The sequence below is a fragment of the Pelodiscus sinensis genome, chromosome 25, assembly GCF_049634645.1.
Source record: "Pelodiscus sinensis isolate JC-2024 chromosome 25, ASM4963464v1, whole genome shotgun sequence".
Taxonomy (NCBI): Eukaryota; Metazoa; Chordata; order Testudines; family Trionychidae; genus Pelodiscus; species Pelodiscus sinensis.
The window spans coordinates 17,042,464-17,063,022 of NC_134735.1; the positions used below are offsets into that span (position 1 = coordinate 17,042,464).

The 20,559-nt window shown below is 44.9% G+C and overlaps 1 protein-coding gene across 9 annotated transcripts in view; it reads right to left on the minus strand.

Moving 5' to 3' along the window:
• PUM1 (pumilio RNA binding family member 1) overlaps window positions 1-19,542 on the minus strand; it is a 140,098-nt gene extending 120,556 nt beyond the window's left edge. For 8 of the 9 annotated variants that reach the window (XM_075908743.1, XM_014579270.3, XM_006134560.4 and 5 more), the window contains exons 1-2: window positions 19,403-19,542; window positions 11,660-12,033 (exon numbers count right to left, since the gene is read on the minus strand). In XM_075908743.1, coding sequence (XP_075764858.1) covers window positions 11,660-12,022 — 363 coding nt within the window. In that variant the 5' untranslated portion in view covers window positions 12,023-12,033; window positions 19,403-19,542. Of the gene's footprint in view, window positions 1-11,659; window positions 12,034-13,591; window positions 13,687-19,402 lie in introns of all 9 variants that reach the window. The other variant, XM_025190430.2, reaches the window with a different exon arrangement.
• Between the last annotated feature and the right edge of the window lie 1,017 nt (window positions 19,543-20,559).

Sequence of the window (20,559 nt, forward strand, 5' to 3'; positions counted from 1 at the left end):
GATCAGACACAGCAGATTAGTCAGGGCAGCAACCTGAGGTGAAATCCTAGCCCAACAGCTATCAATGACAACATTCCCATTGATGTCAAGAAGGCCAGGAATTCATCCTTTGTGTCTCAGCATTGGTGCTACAGTTTATTCCAATCTTTTTTTCCTGGGCAGCTATGTAGAAAGTAAAGAGTCCTTTGTTATCTGTCTGGATAATATTTTATTTGTTTTTTATGATTAATAGACTATTTTTAGATTGGGAGATACTGAGTTTGGCCTGCTCTTACCTCTGCTTGTGTGACTGTACCACAGATGCTCACTCCAAGAAAGAAGTCTCCCTCATACTGTTTAATTTTTACTTGCATGCATTTAGCCGACAATCAAAGTAGCCAAGTAGCTTGTTGAATTTACATATGGAATCTCTTATTGTTAATAATCTTCCATTACATTTTTTAGTGTTCCTGATTTTTTTAATGTAGAAAAACGTGTCTACTCGTGCCACGGCCAAGTAGATTGTAAGAGCCGGGTTCGGGCGATCTGCGCATGCGCAGATTGCAGGTCAGTGCAGCTGGCGAGTGGGGCTTGCCACGGTTCGGCGAGCCCTGTCTATAACAATAGTCAGGAAAGAAAGAATGTGAAGTCACAAATATCAGACAGGATTAGAAGGTTTAACTACTATTTTTGTAGTAAAGAATTCATCATTACAACTGCTATTCCATTTGAAGCAAAATGTTATTAAAATTACAGACTGGCTAAGATTTTACATGGCATTTAGCCAAGATAGTTAATAGTTATGGAAATACCGCAGAAAGTCTTGTTAAACTGCTGGTTTTTGTTAGCTAATAATAGTTTTTTTCCTTTTGATTTTATAGAACTACTGGAACATATCCCCTCACAAATCCCACAAATTAAACTAAGCCAAAAAACACATCTGAATTTTGTGCACAGTAGGGATATAACAGTGTAGCCGGTTAAACAAGTAACTGACAAGCGGATGGATGCTTATTGGTTACTGTTACTGGCTACATGCAACCTCCCTCTGCTGCAGCTCTGCAAGTACATTTCCTAGTGGGCAATCCCAGCACCTACTCCGGCAGCGGCTCTGATTCAAAGTAACTTGGGAGCCAGCAGACAGGCAGGCTGGTTCAGCCCCAACCCATGCAGGGGCCCAACAGCTACCCCCACTGCGGTGCTACATTTTTTATATTAATTACTTTTTTTTTTTAAACACAGAGCAGCAGTGGGGATAGCTGTCGGGACTTAATCAGTCTGCTCACCCACCACCAACTCCCAAGTTACTTTTAATGCAGAGCCTCATGGTTAATTAACCGCATAACCGACAGAATATTTGCCAACTATGCGATTACTGGATTACACGCATTTTAACATCCCTAGTGTACAATATTTAAATTCAAGATCAGCTGATGTGAAAACACACTTTTGTTCTTTCTGGGCAAGTATGAGTCAAGTAGATTAAAAGTATATGGCACCATATAATGAAATGATAAAGACTGCACAAGTAATCAGGTGTGCCATCTGAATTAAAGGCAGGTACCTTGGATGGATTCAATTGTTAGCAGGGACAGTACAAAATGCAGACTGAAAAACAAACACAGGTTGAATCTCTCTAGTCTAGCAACATCTGTGGTCTGGCATGATTGTACTTAGCAGATGTCCACTTATGGGTGTAGCCAAGTTTCCCGTTCTCCCATAAATTGTGTTTACAGTCACCAGTCCTGGCTCTCAGTGTTCTGTGCAGTTTTTCAACTTTAATTTACCCCTAAATGTCTTCTAAGAGCTCAGTAAGCAGTGGAAGTGTTGGTAATGGTACTAGATAATGCTGACCTCCTGTGGTCTGGCATATTCTCTAGTTCGACACCAGTCAGGCCTCAAGGGTGCCAGAATAGAGAGGTTCAAACTGTTTATTAACAAATCCAGAAGAACTAGTTGCTCCCTTGAAGATTACAATTTTCTATAGACAATATAGAAAGAAGATATGAAGGGATGTGAAGGGTAACAAGAAAGGTTTCTACAGACATATTAGCAATAAGAGGGAGATTAGAGAGGGTGTACAGCCCTTACTGGATGAGGGAGGAACCCTAGTGACAGATGATGTGGGAAATGCTGACGTACTCAATGCTTCTTTTGCCTCTGTCTTCACAGACAAGGTCAGCTCCCAGACCACTGCACTAGGCAACGCAGTATGGGAAGGAGGTGGGCAGCCCTCAGTGAAGAAAGAACAGATTTAAGAACTATTTAGAAAAACTAGACATACACAAATCCATGGGTCCATATTTAATGAATCTGAGGGTACTGAAGGAGTTGGCAAATGTCATTGCAGAGCCTTTGGCCATTATCTTTGAAAACTCGTGGAGATCGGGAGAGAGATGATTGGAAAAAGGCAAATGTAGAGCCCATCTTCAAAAAAGGGAAGAAGGACAATCCAGGAAACTACAGACCAGTCAGCCTCACCTCAGTCTGTGGAAAAATCATGGAGAGCATCAAGGAATCCCTTTTAAAGCACTTGGAAGAGGGGAAAGTGATCAGGAATAGTCAACATGGACTATAGTCATCAAGGGCAAGTCATGTCTGACCAACCTGATTAACTTCTATGACAAAGTAATTGGCTCTGTGGACATGGGGAAGTCAGTGGATGTGATATACCTTGACTTTAGCAAAGCTTTTGATACGGTCTCCCACACTATTCTTGCCAGCAAGTTAAGGAAGTATTAATTGGACAAATGGACTGTAAGGTGGATAGAAAGGTGGCTAGATTGTCAGGTCCAACCGCTTATGATCAATGGTTCTACATCTGGTTTGCAGTCTGTTTCAAGTGAAGTGCCCCAAAGATCCATTCTAGAGCTAGTTTTGTTCAAAATCTTTATTAATGACCTGGATGAGGGGATGGATCCACAACCCTCAGCAAGTTTGTGGATGACACTAAAAGCTAGGGGAAGAGGTAGATACACTGGAGGGAAGGGATAGAGTCCAGAGTGACCTAGACACACTGGAGGATTGGGCCAAAAAAAATCTGATGAGGTTCAACAAGGACAAGTGCAGAGTCCTGCACTTAGGACAGAGGAATCCCAAGCATTGTTACAGGCTGGGGACTGACTAGTTAAGTAACAGTTTGGCAGAAAAGGACCTGTAGATTACAGTGGCCGAGAAGCTGGATATGAGCCAACAATGTGCCCTTGTAGCCAAGAAGACTAATGGCATACTAAGGTGCATTAGGAAGAGCATTACCAGCAGATCTATGGAAGTTATTATTCCCCTTGATTTGGCACTGGTGAGACCACATCTGGGCTGTGTCTAGACTGGCATGATTTTCTGCAAATGCTTTTAACGAAAACGTTTTTCCGTTAAAAGCATTTGTGGAAAAGAGCGTCTAGATGGGCAAGGACGCTTTTGCGCAAAAGCACTTTTTGCGGAAAAGCGTCCGTGCCAATCTAGATGCAGTTTTGCGCAAGAGAGCCCCGATCACCATTTTCGCCATCGGAGCTTTTTCGCGCAAAACGGTTCTCAGTTGTCTACACTGGCCCTCTTGCGCAGAAGTATTTGCGCAAGAGGACATTTTCTGGAACGGGAGAGTCATTGTATTTGCGGAAGAACACTGACAATCTTACATTAGATCGGCAGTGTTCTTGCGCAAATTCAAAGCGGCCAGTGTAGACAGCTGGCAAGTTTTTCCGCAAATGCGGCTGCTTTTGCGGAAAATCATGCCAGTCTAGACGCAGCCCTGGAGTATTGCATACAGTTTTGGGCCCCCTACTATAGAAAGGATGTGGACGCATTGGAAAGGGTCCAGCAGAGGGCAACCAAAATTATTAGGGGGCTGAAACACATGACCTAGAAGGAGAGGCTGAGGGATTTGGGCTTATTAAGTCTGCAGAAGAGAAGAATGAGGGGGGGATTTGATAGCAGCCTGCAATATTCTAAAGAGGATGGAGAGAGACTCAACTTGGTCTCAAATTGCAGTGGGGGAGGTCCACATTGGATATTAGGAAAAACTATTTACCTAGGTGGGTAGTGAAGCACTGGGATGGGTTCCCTAGGGAGGTAGGGGAATCTCCATCCCTAGAGTTTTTAAGTCCCTGCTAGACAAAGCCCTGGCTGGGATAGAATCATAGAATACTAGGACTGGAAGGGACCTCATGCGGTCATCGAGTCCAGTCCCCTGTCCCCATGGCAGGACCAAATACTGTCTAGACCATCCCTGATAGACATTTATCTAATCTACTCTTAAATATCTCTACAGATGGAGATTCCACAACCTTCCTGGGTAATTTATTCCAGTGTTTGACCACCCTGAAAGTTAGGAACTTTTTCCTAATGTCCAACCTAAACCTCCCCTGCTGCAGTTTAAGCCCATTGCTTCTTGTTCTATCCCCAGAGGCCAAGATGAACAAGTTTTCTCCCTCCTCCTTATGACACCCTTTTAGATGATTGAGTTGGGGTTGGTTCTGCTTTGGACAGGGGGCTGGACCCAACCTCCCCTTCATGCCCAGACCTTGCACCCTTATGCTGCTCCTGCATCCTTGGCCATCCACCATGCCCCCAGCTTACTCCTGCACCGTCCCTTGCTCTTGCACCCTCCCTCCTAGCCAGACACCCCATTCCCAGCCTGCTCCTGCACCATCCCTCCTAACCAGACACCGTACTCCCCAGACTGCTCCTGTACCCTACCTCCCACCTAGACTTCGCACCCTCACCCCATCCCATTCACTGGTAGCCGGCTGCCTGTCACCCTGTGCTGCTGTTTCTGAGAAGGTGGCAACAGTCCCTGTCGGAGGGCGGGGGTGGGGAGGAGAGACGCGGGACTCTGAGCTACCAGACCCAGCGTGAGCTAGGACTGAGCCGGGCTGCCTCCCTCCCAGCTCCTAATACACTTTAAATGAAGAGCCACAGCAGGGCTAGGTCCCGTGCCTGTTGCAAGCCAGAACTGAGCTGGGCTCCTGGCCAGCCTACTGAAGAAAAAAAAAAAAAATGTACTGGCATGGTGTAGGGGAAATGCGTGTAGTCTATAGCATTAGCCTATAAGCTTTTGCTTATCGATTGACTATACTAGTACATCCCTACATTGAACCCCTCATTTTTGTCCCCACCCCAGAAAAATGAATCTGGCCCATCGAAGCCCTGAACCAGTCCTCCCTGTCCCTCACCCCTGGATTACCAGAGGAGTGAGGTGTCTCAGGGACCACATCAGTGAGGATTGGAGGTTTTTTGGAGGAGTTTTTTTGTTTTTTAGTTTGGTGGTGCCCAACTAATTTTTCTGTGGGTCACTGGCCCCCGACCCAAAAAAGATTCCTCACCGCTGCTATAAAGGAAACATTGAAACCTTTTGTGTTGGACATAAATTAATATTTTACTTTATTTAAAATGAAGTTTGATAAACTAACTTGAAAGTTAAAATTCTTAATCTGGTTAATCATTTAAATTAAACCGTTCTCCCTCAGTGCAGCACTAGCAAAATGGTTTGGGCATAATTATGTCATTAATGGCAACATTCCATTAGCAACTGGTGGGCCACAGAAAGGTTTGCATTGAGCCAGGTGGGCCACGGGCCAAAGAGTTGAGAACCACTGTGCTAAAGAAACAGGAGATGATCCCCTCCTTAGGCAACCCTTGAGCATGTTTGCCAACCCAAAAATCAAATGGAAACGTAGCAGGGAGGCTGCTTAGGAAGAGGTAAAAAGTCAGAATGGTATTTTATGCCCAATTAAATGTGTAATACTGATTAAGAAGTTCAGTGCTTCCCCATTCAGAGTCCTATCACTTTACAGACAGGCAAACCAGAAATGTCCTCACTATATTTCTCTTCCTGAGTGCCTGGATAATGCCTCAGAGGCCCTGCAGCGTCCTACTATTCCTAGTTATTAGCTAATTAAAGATTCTCTCAAAGAAAGTAAACCCCCCAAAAATGTACTCACATCTGCACACCACGACAGACTTCCATATTACGCATTAACTGCATTTTGGACAAAAGTCTTGTACAGTAAAACTCCATTGGTCCGGCATCCAATGCTCCGGCTCTCCTGATGGTCCAGCACCATGGGGAACCAGGAAGTGCTCCGGGCAGCCCGACAATTAGAGCTGCTCTGCACCTGGCTTCCCTGATTCAGCCACTGCTGAAACTGACCAGCAGCTGAATCGGGGAAGCCAGAGGCAGAGCAGCTGGGGTGCTGCCGGGTTGGTCCCATAGCACTGCCCCTCGGGGCTGCGGGACCAACCCGGCAGCACCCCAGCTGCTCTTGGGGATGCCTGGAGCAGAGTTTACTGTAATCGAGAAGAGGCTATCAATGAATTTTAAGGAAGCGACAGTTGAGTGAAAAGTGGAAAAATCCTAGCCCATGCCTAATATCCCTCTGTAACATCTGTGCACAATCTTTTCTAAGCTTTTTATTTTATTTTTTTAAGTGCTGAAGGTAACTCTTCCAAGATCTCTAGGCCAAGTGTTTTCCTGTAGTGGGACTTGATGGCTCCAAGGATCTGTAATAAAATATGTGGTCTTTCAGCATCAGATCAAATAAAGCCTAAGTTGTTAATCATCAGAACTCCTATCTGATCAATGTTGAGTGTCCTATGTGAAGTGAGTTCCTGGTCTCAATTCTTTTTTTTTTTCATGGAGAAGTGCCATAACAACAAACACCATCACAACAGAAATCTGCACAGACAGCAGGAAAAGTAAAAAGACACAAAACGTGTCTTGAACTTTCACCCTTTTCCTATTTAAGGGTTAAATATACTGGCCAGGCAGATCCTGATACAAGCAAATGAAATCAATTACATTTTAAAAGACAAAAAGATACTGGTTTTGCAAATACTTCTAGACCCCGTGGTGTCCAACCAGTTCACTATAGCGAACTAGTCACACTCAACCAGCCAAACAGCCACCACGTGTTGAATGCCACAGTTCTAGATCCTTCAGGTTTTTAGGAAATCAACCTATAGTACGGCAGTCCCCAAACTTGGGGCAAGCCCTCCTAGGGCAGAGCTACTCAACTGTGGAAGCCCAGTGGGCCACTATGATATGCACAGCACATGCAGAGGGCCGTGAATTAAAGTGTGGTTGTATATACATATGCAAATATATATGCAAATAGCTTTTCACACTGACGGGCATGAATACAAACATTAAGGAAGACTACACAACACACAAGCTCCATTTAAGTCAGTTCTGCTGATATTAATAAAATGCAATATTTACCCGATTTCCACTCATAGGACAGCACTTTTAATGAGCAATGACAGTCCAGGAATTTAACTACTAAAGCGTATCAACAGAAGACCATTCTATTGATTCGCCGTTGTGGTGGAGGCCATGTTCAAAGGATCCCACTTGCAGACTGTGTGTTGAGCCCCGTGTAAACCCAAACGGGACCACAGGCTGCAAACAGACAGGCCACATGTTCAGTAACCCTGTCCCAGGGGGTTGTGCAGGAACATCTGGGGTGGCACACAGCAGAGAAAAAAGGGGCCGGTGCTGTGGGGAGCTGGTTTAAAAGTCAGTTTCCCCTAGTCCTCTCTCTGCAAGGTGGAAGGGGTAGGAGAGTGGCAGGGTAGGCAGAGGTGCAGTGGGAACCCAGGTGGAGTGGGGACTCAAAGCAGTCCCCACTCGCCCCAAGTTCCCCACTGTGCCTCTGCCTTTTAAATGTAGCAAGATTCACAGATGGCTCTTACTATATTTAAATGACAGAAAGTCCATCATTAATCGAAATTTAACATCCCTAATAGCCATTGTAGTAATACAGGCTGAAATGTTATTTACTGAATGTTCAGGTATTTCTTTAGTGCCAGAGAAATTGAGATCCCAGCCCAAAAATGCTTGACAAGAGATTACATCTGAACAGTTGACACCAAGATGCACAAAAATGGATTAAGAAGCAACTATTTTAAAAAATATAAATAAAAATCTTCCCACCTTTAGCTACAACCTCCTAAACCCCGGCCATTTCACAGTAAACTATATTAACACAATTAGCTTGTATGACCTTCTGATACCACTGATTTTCCTCACCTGATGCTCAGCACTACCCTCCACTTTACTGCCTACAGCACAACTCCCGCACCACTTGCAGATATACATACGGAGCCCAAACTGAGACAGATGCTACATGAGATTGTTCCGCACTTTAAAAACTTTACAATCTGAGAGCCCGATCCAGAGTGCTCAGCATCCAACCACTACCACTGACTGCAGTGAGATTGAAGTGTGCAGACTCAGGCCCTGAACAGATACCAAATCAGCAAAAGAAGAGGGAAAATACTACACAAAATGGAAGTTTGTTTAGTGCAAATTTGGGTTTTAAATGCTATTTTTAATCCTTTATTGATTATTTCATAGTCCTATTTTTCAAGTTAACTACATGCCTCCAACCTAGGCCCCAGATATTCTCCTTCTGCCTTCTTAAAAGTGAGTAATTCATGACGCAAGATGATATACACAGGACTATAGCACTGATCCTGCAGGCACATATTGGCAGACACCTGTACCCACATGGAACATCTTACAAGATCAGGGCCCAAGAGGAAAAGAAAATGACAAAAGCCATATAAGTTAAAAGTATTCAGGAAATCACTGTTGGGATAAGAAGTAAAACAAGCCAATCCAAATCATTGTCCTGTTCTAGGAGAGCCTTAAATGATCTTTAATTTCATTTAATTCAAAAAGGATATGCTGAATAAAACAATAAGTAGTCTGCACAGTTGATACCACAATATTAAGCAACTAACCCATTATGGGCATAACAAATTGTGTTAAGGTGAGTATTACAAAGCATGCACGTCACAGCAATAATATATGAAGCAACTCTATCATCATGAAAAACAGAAAAAATGCTATATATACTTTCAAACCTGCCAAACTGATACTGCTGTACGTTTCCTGAACATGTGACACTAAATTACATCCTTAACAGAATGTTTTTGCATTTAATGTCCTCATGTTTGGGACAAACAAAGCACTGCTCCTAAATGCTGAAAAAGTTAAAAAGCCCCAACTAGGTTTTCAAACAGGCAGTCCAGCTCCTACTGCCTTTTAAATTGCAGAACTACAGCAGGGTTTGGTCCCAGACCCACAGCAAGCCAGGCTCCCTTCCCCAATCAACTACTCAGTTAGTAAATTAACCTCATTTTAACATCCCTAACACCCACTCTAGTCAGTGTTTGGCGCCTACTGATTATCACTTAATAGAAGCAAATTTTAGAAACTGTAAAATATTTAGAAGTCAGTAAGAATTATGCCCTGACTACAGCACCTAAGTTAAAGATTTAGTTAAATCTTTCAACAGATAAAAGCTGGAATACAATTTGTAACATCACTCAGATTTTCAGAGTTAAGAGAATTTTCTTAAACTAATGGCCAGTCATTCCAGAATGGAGTCCAACACATGACTTTTCGCCCAGCACATTTTAGCTGAATACTGTATTTGCGCGGGAGAAATGAGGCATATTTTTAAAAGTGAGTTTAGAAGGCCCTGACAACTTTTTTGCTAGCTCCGAGTCATATTCTGGATTTTATCCTGTGCTGCTGAAGGAACTGAAATTAATATAGTTCTTTGTTTACTTCCTTGTTACACATGTACATTACTCAAGTTGCATACTAGTGTTTACTTGTTCAATAGTCCTGCAGAAAAAGCAGAACACTTTTTGGTGGGAGGAGGGGGCAGGTATTAATTGCTGGTTTGTGTTTCAAACTTTGTGATAGCATGGCTTAAATAAACTAGTTTTTTAGAGTGGAGTTGGTGTCACACCAAGTTATAATAAAGTTGAATATTAAATTTTGGGCATGCTACTAATTGGCTGTGTTCCTTTAAACAGTGAATTTAAACAGTCATAATTTAAAACACTATCTTTTTCCTATTTTGACAGAAATCCAAATAGTTATGTAAGCAATGCTGAAGTTTTTATGAGGTTACAAGAAAAGTTGTTCCTGCTGCTTTGAAGAGATTTCTGGAAATCACTGACTTTAAAAAAATGTGCTTACCTCCACACACTGTGTCTATCTCCTTATCAAAGGGAGGTTTTTAAGTTCATCCCTGTACTTGAAGAGTTATCTACATGTCACAATTAGATAGCTAAGCAGTGGTATACAGGCAGTCCCCGGGTTACGTACAAGATAGGGACTGTAGGTTTGTTCTTAAGTTGAATCCGTATGTAAGTCGGAACTGGCGTCCAGATTCAGCCGCTGCTTACATACAGAATCAACTTAAAAACCCCAAGCGTCCCCAAGTCAGCTGCTGCTGAAACTGATCAGCAGCTGATTCCAGGAAGCCCGGGGCAGAGCAACTCTGCCTCAGGCTTCCTGTAGTCAGTGCTGGTCAGTTTCAGCAGCGGCTAAATCAGGACGCCTGTGGCAGAGCAGCTGGGGTGCTGCTGGGTTGGACCAACCGGCAGCACCCCAGCTGCTCTGCCACAGGCGTCCGGAGAAAAGCCTAGTCTGCTGGGGGGCGAGAGGAGGGCGTACTAGCTGCGCCCCCCCCCACCCCAGCAGACCAGGAAGACACGGGCGGCGGACCGAGACGCACCGCGGTCCCGCCGCCTGGGTCCTCCGCGGCTTTGCTCCCCGTCTCCCTGGTCTGCTGGAGACCAGCAGACCAGGGAGATGGGGAGCAAAGCCTCTGAGGACGCCGGCAGCGGGACAGCCGCGGGGCGTCTGGGCTGTCCCGCTGCCGGCTTCCCCCGAAGCTTTGCAAAGCCTCGGGGAAGCCGGCAGCGGAGCAGTCCAGGGGCGCCTGGGCTGACTCGCTGTCCGAGCACCTTCCCCCCCCCCGCGGCTTTGCTCTGCGTCTTCCTGGTCTGCAGACCAGGGAGACTCAGAGAAAGCCCCAGAGTACACGGGCGGCAAGACCGCGAGGTCCCGCAGTCCGTGTACTCTGGGGCAGCCCCGTTCGTAACTGCGGATCCGACATAAGTCGGATCCGCGTAAGTCGGAGACTGCCTGTATTCACTTAAGACACAGCATATAGGGTAATTTAGGCTGGGATTTAAACCATATTTTTGGCTGGAAAAGATAAAGATCACAGCTAACAGTTAAATTCTGTCTTCCTTTTCTTCATTTATAGGCACAGTAGAAGTATCCCACTATTCTTTAGGATATTAAATACATGTGAAAGCAAAGACCTGTTCCTAACCTATAGGAAAACAACTGCTTTTTATGAACTTTCTTCCTTGTTCAATTAACCATGCTCGATCCCCTTTCCCTCTCTTCTCTTTGTGCTGCAGACAAGTATCAGAGCTGTGCATTTCATTAGAGATCGAAGATTTCCTCATCCCTACATGCTTTAAAAGACAACACAGTTCTGTAATACCATTACATAAAAATGAATTTTACCACAGCATGGGGTTTGATAAGAAAGCAACAGATAATGCTAAACTGGCTCTCATATACAAAAACAAAAAATAGAGATGAATTTTTCAAACATTCATTTTAACTACCATCACAGAAAATGCAGTGGGACTTCCAGTTCAATTCTATCAAGAGTGAGAAAGCATTTCATTTATAACTGATGAAGCATTACAATTCTGAAAAGAAAGGAAAAGTCCAGCTGATACCATCCAAACTGCACAATAACCAGCTTAAGCTTTAAGAAGGTTCATTAAAAGCAGCTATCCTAAGCCTGATTTGTTCATACATTCAGTCTGAAATATTTAACTTTTTTCTTTTTATTACCTGATGTTCTGCATGAATGTTATCCCCAGTAGGCCAGCGATGTTTGCTGTTATTATAGCCGCCTCCACCACTTCCTCCTCCCCCAAGCTGCTCACCATGCTGCCTCTGAAAGAAGTAATCCACCATAGCGTCGTCCTGAGAGCGGCCTGCAACTCCTATGGATCCAGGGACAGGGCTGGAGTGTGTCCCTGCTGCAAGTGCTTGATTTGCAGCTGGCTGTTGTTGAGCCTGGGACCCTGTTCCAGATGTCAAAACAACAGGCATGTTGGGATTAGCTGTATCTTGTGTGTGCTGCTTCAGGTGGGGGCTGAACGAGTCCTGCCAGAGCACTGCTTTTCTTTTCAAAACACACGCAACGCTCATTCCACCAACACCTAGGGAGACAAATGTTTTTCCAATGTTTAATCATATTAATAACTGATGAAACACATATTGCCTGCATCAGGAAAAAAAAATCTTTACTTCTTTTGACATGTTTACATTTTCCTGTTAGTCACATCTGACCCATCTCTCTCAAAGTTAAATTTAGCAAACTTCATTTCAGTACAATATATTAAAAATACATACTAGTCTAAATGACAGTTTATTCTACAGGATGTTGCCAGTATAGTTAATATATTTATAGGTGCCTATTTTCTTGGAATCAGACCACCAAGTTGTGCCAGTGAAATTTCTTGTGCGGGTCAGGATACTAGTATTTTTCTCAATCTAATCTAAAATTAAGCCCTGAAAACTTCTGGGGAAAAAACCTTGAGAATGTAATGGAATTTAAATTGCAACATCAAGGTTTATAAACTTTGATATTAATGGCAGTTCTGCTACAGGATTTGTCATTTGCATGCAAGTACTACTCGATTACTCTTCAAAAGTTCACTTCAAAAACATTACATCAGGCAGTTCTTTGAATTCAAACCTAAAATATGATTGGTACACATGCTATTATTAGTCCTGCCCCAGATATAACTGGCACTCTTTTGTAAACACGAAGGCTTGTTTGGGCCATGAGACAGTAAGATATAATCACATTTATGGGACATTCTCTGACCAAAAAAACCCCCTAACCTCTGACTGAGACACCCACAGAATGTTCCAGAGCTAGATGAGCCAACAGCCTCAGTTCAGTTACTTGATGGGAGAGAAAGAAAACCTAAACTCTGGCTGTAGAAACTGTCCCACATAACAAACAAAGCAAAAAAAGAGAATGCCTCCCATAAAGCTACCTTATACTCTGACAGTGAGTACTAATCAGTTAATAAATCACTAACCCCAAAATATTCAGGTTGAAACCCTCAAAACTGGCAGAACCACAAATGTTTCAGGACCAGAGAGTCCCAGTGGAGGGCTAACGCTGGGAGCCCTGCAAGCTGGCAAGGCAGCAGGGCTTCTCAACAGGACAATGGGAGCCCAATGCAGAGGCAGCAGGGCTGCCCGGACCAGAAGCAAGAGCCAGGCTCTGCAGCAGGAGCCTGAGGCATGGAGGCAGTGGGGCAGCACAGTGCAGCACCGAGAGCCTGGGGCACGAAGGCGGCAGGGGAGCTGCTTGGCATGACAGAGGGAAAACAATTCAGAGGCAGCAGGGCTGCTGAGCGTGGCAGAAGGAGCTGGGCACAATAGCAGGAGCCCAGTGTGCAGAGGTGGATGACAGGGCAGCAGAGCCAGTGAGAGGGAGGAGCCAGCTGGGAGGGCAGGGGTCAGGACAGGGCTGAAGGGGGTCCAGAAATGACAACCCTTGTTCCAGCAAAGTCCCTAATCTGGGAAAGGTCAGGTCTCAAGGGTGCCAGACCACAGAGGTCAAATCTGTGGTGCTGCTGTGATGAACCTTTTTTGTTTTGTGAAAGCAAAAAGACCAATAATCCAACATGGACAGTGATACCATTGAAGATTCTATACACCTTGATAGAAAATTGGGGGTTTGCTCTCTGTAAATCCCACCTCATATAAAAAATATGCAGGCAGGTATCTGGCAGGGATGATGTAGACGGTGCTTGGTTTTGCAGTGAGGGGCAGGGGTCTGGACTTGATGATCTCTATGAAATCAGAAGAAATTCAAGTATCATTAAAAATGCTAAACAGGCCTCTGAATTCTAAACTTTGTGTCAATTGCTGCCATTGCCTTCAAGCACTCTATCCTCTAATGCAGAATCCACAAATATGGACTAACAGCAGAATTTGTCCATCATCCATTAACATCAGACTGCATACCGTCATGAAAGGAAGTCAACTGCCACATTCATGCTGAGGCTCTCCCTTGTGTATCTTGACTGAAAATGTTGGGCCCAACCCTGCTAGCATCTCCTCTTTTTACCACACTACATTTTAATAATAGTTAAATTCTACAAGTGACTTCTAGGAACAACTTCATAGCTTCTGAGGGTCATCTGAAGAAGTGGGCTGTGCCCAGGAAAGCTCATGATACCATCTACATGTTTTGTTAGTCTTTAAAATGCTACTAGACTATTTGTTGGTTTTTAAGTTTTTCCTGTTACAGACTAACTGGGCTACCCCTCTGAAGCTTTCATAGTTGCAGTACAAGATGACAATAGAAATCTTAATTTAGTTAAAGAACACCTAGAGTACCCCAATCAAATTTGAAGTGTTTTTCACATTCATCAATTAGAGGTATGTGAATATAGAAACTTCATTAATAGGATTTTTTCCCCTCTCCTTAAGTTTACAATGCAGTTTTTGTTCTTCTAGAGCAGTGGTCCCCAACACGGTGCCCGCGGGCACCATGGCGCCCACAAATGCCCCCGGGCACGTGGTGCACGGTGAGCACCAGCCCCAGGAGTGCCGCGGATTGGCCACCCGCGCTCTGCACGCGCGGCGCATGGGGGCAGCGCCGGCCCCGGGCGCACGGCTATGGGGGGGCCCCATCTCCGGGCACACGGCTATGGGGGGGCCCCAGCCCAGCCCTCTGGCGCCTGGCAGGTGAACGGCCACGCTCCCTGGCGCCCGGCAACCTTAAATGGTTGGGGACCACTGTTCTAGAACAATATAAACAGGTAACTCTACACTTATGCACATCATCTTACATGTTCAAAGAACTGTACAAATAAATGTATTCAGCAAAACCTTGCTGGTTCTAACTTTGCAGAGGAGAGGAAGCACTGCTGAGACAGTGCAGAGGGGTAATCAGCTCTTAACCCAGCTCCCCACAACACCAGCTCTCCGCCCTTCCCCGCTGCCTCTCATTCAGAGGCAGCAAGGGGGGGAGCAAGTAGTCAAGTACTCCACTCAACTAAGCCTACTGAGTAGTCGAGAAGTCTACTACTCGCTTACATCCCTATTCCTGAAACACTCATTGTCTGGAATGATTTTAGTTGGATGTCCACTTTTCATGGGTGTGGCCAAATTTCCCGTGGTCCCATAAAGTTGGTTTACCGCAACCAGTTCTAGCTCTCAGCGTTCTGCACTGTTATTTAGCTCTAATTTACCCCTAAATGCCCAATAACAGCCCAATAAGCAATGGAAGTGTTGATAATGCTGCTAGATAATACTGACCACCCGTGGGCTGGAAAATTCCCTGGTCTGGAACCCAAGGAGGCCGGACTACAGAGGTTCAACCTGTACTAGCATATTTACCCAGAATTGGCTGGGTCCTTAATGAGGGGCTCAGAGCAGGAAGGGGGGAGCGTGCAGGAATCAGGGATGGAGGGGTGAGGAGTGGCTGTAGGTGGAGAAGTGTACTGGTGGGGAGGGCCAAAGGCCCTCTTCTCTCCTGAGATCTGTACCTGAGTTGCCTGCTCTTCCCCTTCCTGTCGGTCAGGAAGCGAGAGCAAAGTGTGCACTCCCCAGACAGAGTGAGGGATGCAGCAAACTGTGCACTTTCCCCATGCTCCCTGATGAAGAGGAACAGCCAACAATGTCCCCATACAAATTGGGAGGAAGGGGGACAGGGAGGTTCAACCTTCCCCATCATCCCTAAAAGCTCCTTTCATCCTTTCACCCCCACCCGGCTCCTTTCATCTGCCTGGTGATTTTGCCTCTTTTCTATATGATTGTATTAGAAGCAATCCCATTCCAGGCATAACCAAACTCTTACTGTAACTTAAAGCAAGGTAAGAGGAAGCTGTATATGAATTTGGTGGTCCTAGCTCTCACCATTTAGGAAGAGCTCTTGAACAAACAGAAAAACTCTCTCAAATATACAATAGCCCAGGCCTGGGCAAAATACTCTCGCATATGCTGCGCAGTCCCAGGCAGGCTTACCGTGCCCCACCCGTACACCGCTCAGAAATGCGGCGGCAGGGCAGGTTTCACTTTAAAAACTAAGCCAGGAGAGGGGAGGGGGAAAAGGGGGAGTAGAGGCTTTAGGAGCTGCTCCCACCCACAGCAAAATCCCATTGGCTGCCTTCTGGCCAGAAACTAGCCAAAGGAAACTGCCTGTTTCAATAACAGGCAGCCATGAAGCACAAGGGCCTCCTAGTTATTCACAGAGCACATGGCTGCAGCCTGTGCAGGGACAGGGCAGGCAGGCAGGCTGATTCAGGAATAGGCTGCTGGCTGGTAAGTCTCCTAGCCAGAGCTTGCCTCTGGCACCCCAGCCCCTCCTTTCCCCTATTCTTTGCCTCCCACTCCACATACCCAAATCCTCTGCCCCCTCCTGCACCCATACTCCCTCCCAGATCTGGCACCCCAATTCCCTGCCCCAGATCACAGTTCCCTCCTGCCCTAGCTCACAACCCAAATCCCTGCACCCCTTCTGTACTCCAATTCCCTGTCCTAGGTCACAATCCAACCCCTGAACTCCAGTCCAGTGCCCCAGGTCACAACTGCCTCTTCACCCAAACTCCGTTACCCCAAGTTCCCCTCTGTACCGCCCTGCTCCATTCCAGAACCTACACCTCATCCATTAATATCATGGAAGAGTGTGGCCCTCAACCACTTTCCAAATTCTTGGAGTGGTTCCCCCCCCCCCATCAAAAATTATTACCCTCCCTAAAGTAGATAGCACAGTAGTGAGGTCTCATCACTAAAGCTGTATAATTTTTACAAGGTACTCTTTTAGCAGCATAAACTTTTTAAGCTTTCCTATAGTAAGTTCTACACACACACAAAGCAAACAAAAATGAATCAAACTCTCCTGCAGAAGAGGTAAAAAGGATTATTTCTATCATTAATTTCTTATAAGGAACTGATGATGGTGGCAAAGTACTTAGGCATTCCAGAGTAATGTTATGGATAAGTAAAGCTGAACTAATTTCTACAAAAAAGGAAAAGTATGTTGTGAGGAACTCCTAAAAAAAAACAAACCCACATACCCTATTCTTATCCCTTGGTTCCAATTTTTAACTTTTCTTTTAAAATGTTCATATTACACAAAACTTCCTTAATGCTCTACTAACAAACTAACATGCCATCATTTTCTATTATGGTCATGACAAAATAGTGACATGTAACTGAGAAGATGTAGCAGTTGTGACCTAACTGAAGGATTTCTCTAAAACTACACCACATAAGTGATATACCACATAATACAGAGGAATTCAGCTGCCTCCTGATTTTCAAAGCATTTAACAGGGAAGGGGCCTGTCCTTTTCTGTATTCGACTTGTTCCTCTAAGTCTCAATCTGCTATATATTTACAAAAAATACCTTTTAAAGATTCCATCATTACTCCTGAAATGAAGGGGTGATCAAGCTTTCTCCCTCCCACAACTGAGGGGCCAGCTCTTACTCCCTCAAATCACACAGGAAAGTAGTATTATCAAATATTATTCTCTTGACACTAGAAAAATCCCAATCAAGATCTAACAGTATTATTGCATTCTGTACAACTGTCTGTGCGCTCAGGAACCTCCTCCTTTATTTAACATTGAAGGCAATCCCAAGTCGGGACAGAAAACTTGGCACAGGAGACATTTTGAAAGGAGGGGGGAAGTATGATGGGAAGTTCAAGTTTAGTTGTGAGGCATGTTTTTATAGAAATGTTGTGATAAATGTAGCAGACAGCTGAATACTGTCATTCATAGCATACAGCACTTCAGTGTATGTTAAGTCACCTACACAATGCATACTGGACAACTAGCCAGCAACTACTGGATCTCATTTTCTTTACATATAAAATACAGGAAGAGTTTGAAAACAGTTTCCCATGAGAGTTACTCATTTACAAAACAAACAGCCTCCTATTGGACACTACAAAAAGGGACTGCGCCAAAGTGAAATTACTATTAACGTAAGTTTATTTCCCCCTTACACAAACACACACATAGTAGCAAACAAATAGTTTTATATTATAAAAAACAACCGTTTAAGCTGCATGTAATTTGCTGTCTAAGAAAAAACTTTGGGTATACTGCTAAACAAATTGTAACTACAAGAAGTGGTAGCCTTTGGGAAAAAATAGCTGTACTCTGCACATAGCATAACTACAACTAGTTATTGAGTTCTAAATTTTTCTCCAAGCCCTCTGATTTTTTAAAACTTAGTATTTTAAAAAACTTGAACATGAAATGTACTTAACAAAATTATATTAGGAAATCTGCAACGTCTCGATTTTTTCCATAAAGTTTGACTACAAATCACAACTGCCTACCCATTGTTTAAGAGGCATCTGGCCTACACAAACAAAAGTTCACATTTTCATTAAAACCTAAGGAAACACAGCAGGAAGTGGGTAAATTGATAACTAACTTCTTAAACCAACATTAAAACACGTCATAAGATACATGCTAAACTGCCCACCCTCTCAATAAAAGGAAATTCCTTACTCATTATCTGCTTAATAAAATTTCTACTTGGAACAAAGTTAAACATTGAACAGAAAAAATAAAAAACAGGAATTTCTCTCAGTTTGGGGTAAAGAACAAGCTCCAGTGTTCACTTCAAAATAAAACTGCTTAATTAAAATTATCCAAAAAACAATATTTCGGGGAGAGAAAGGAGGAAAAGAGAGTAAGAAAGTATTGTGTGCGTTTTATTCCATTCCACTAGAATGGATAAAGACCCTTCTCTCTCACACATACATACATAACAGGACTCAGAAAAAACCCAACTATTGATTAAACCCAACTATTTATTTATAAAGCATAAACCATAAACATACTGGGACGCTTATGACAATACAAATGTATCACTTTTTTGAGAATTAAATGCATGCACCCCCAGTTATATATTACTACACAGACACGAATGTGTGTGTCACACACACAATCCCCAGCAATTCCTATTGCTAGGAATCTGAATTGTGTACCAGCTACGAATGGTTTGGACGCTATTTATCACATTTAGGGACACCCTCCCCCCCAATCTTCTCCTTCCCCGGCAACGCTGTAAAGCCAGGTTAAAAGCACACTATGAATTACATACAAGACAATACAAACCCTCGGTGGTGGTTGTTTTTTGGAAGCACAATGGCTTGACACCACCCCCAGCACCCCCACAAGGAGGACGATTTCCTTCTCCTCGGGAGGATCGGGGCAGGGGGTTGCCCCAACTTCACAGGGACCAAGGATAAGGGTTAATGGAGTTTGCGGGGGGGGCTGGAGGGGGTTAGGGAATAGTATGGGCCCCCCGCTCCTCCCCCCTCCTCCCTTTGATAACAATAGGGGCCTTGCTCCGACTCCAAAACATGCACAAGGAACCGAGCGAGAGGCGAGACCCAGCCACCGCGAGCGGCCGGCGCTGCCTTTCGGGGCCCCCATCCAGCTCCTCCTCGAGCCCCTAGCCCCAATATGGCGCCACTGCCCGGTCCCCGGGGGTGTAGGGCCCAGTTCAGGCCCGGTCCGGCCCCGATACTCACGGGCGGAGCGGTAGGATGAAGCTGGATCGCAGCCCTCCCCAGGCCTCTCGCGGGCTGCCTCTCCCCCTGCCTTTCACTCCGACAACATGGCGGCCCACTGGGGACTGGGGCGGCGCGCTGCATCATGGGACGGCTAGGCCGAGCCTGCTGGCGGCTCAGGCTCCCTGCTCCAGGCAGGGGCTGGGTGGGAGCTAGCGCAGCATCAGCGCCCTGGGCCGCGGGCCTGCGTGCGGCGCGGGGCGCTCTCCCTGGGCATCTGTCTGGGTGCAGCACACGCCCAGAGAGGGGGAAGGCAACCCTAGCTCTGGGCAGCCCCATAGAAAACATGCACCCCCATGGTAGCTCTCAGGGGGTGCACCACCTCCCCGCCCCACCAAAACTGTACCTGCTAAATTGGGTGCTACCTCATGTCCTCAGGGTGGCCCTCCCTACATCCCCTCCGCCCACAGCTACCAGTCGCCTCTGCCTAATGCCATATGTGCACCCCGCACAGGTTCCCAATTGCTGACAGCATGCACACACCCCATGACTGGGGGTGCCTCCATTTTTGGGTTCCTAAGGGGTTCCACACAAACCCTTGCTCCAGGATTGACATTATTAGGTAACCAGTTCAGATTTCAGCATTTAAGAACTAAGTTCCTGTTCCTCCTAGTTGTAAAGTATGAAAACATGACCTTTTTATTAATCTCGTTATCTCATTCCCCACCCCTCATCCTGACACTTGAGACTGATCCTCTTCAATTACAAGAGATCCATGTTTGCAGGGACTATCACACACAAGCATTTATCCAAGCTCTTATTTAAAAAAAAAAAAAAAAAAAAAAAAACCTGAAGTATTATACACCAATGTGGCTATTGCAGTTTGCACTACTACTAACAATAAACTTAACTTCATTTACAGGTTTGGGACCCATCACAAAGGTATGAACAAAGGCATAACCTGGCTAGCACACTACATTCCACATCCTAATGACTTAAAAAACAAACAATTTGCACCTTCTCTATCAGCTTCATGTGGTATGAACACTGACTATTTCTTTCACCCTTTTTTCTCTCCCCATCCCCCATTTATTTTGGAACTGGACCTTTATTAAATCCATGCATCTGAAGAAGTGGGTTGTGCCCATGAAAGTTCTTGATACCATCTACATGTTTTG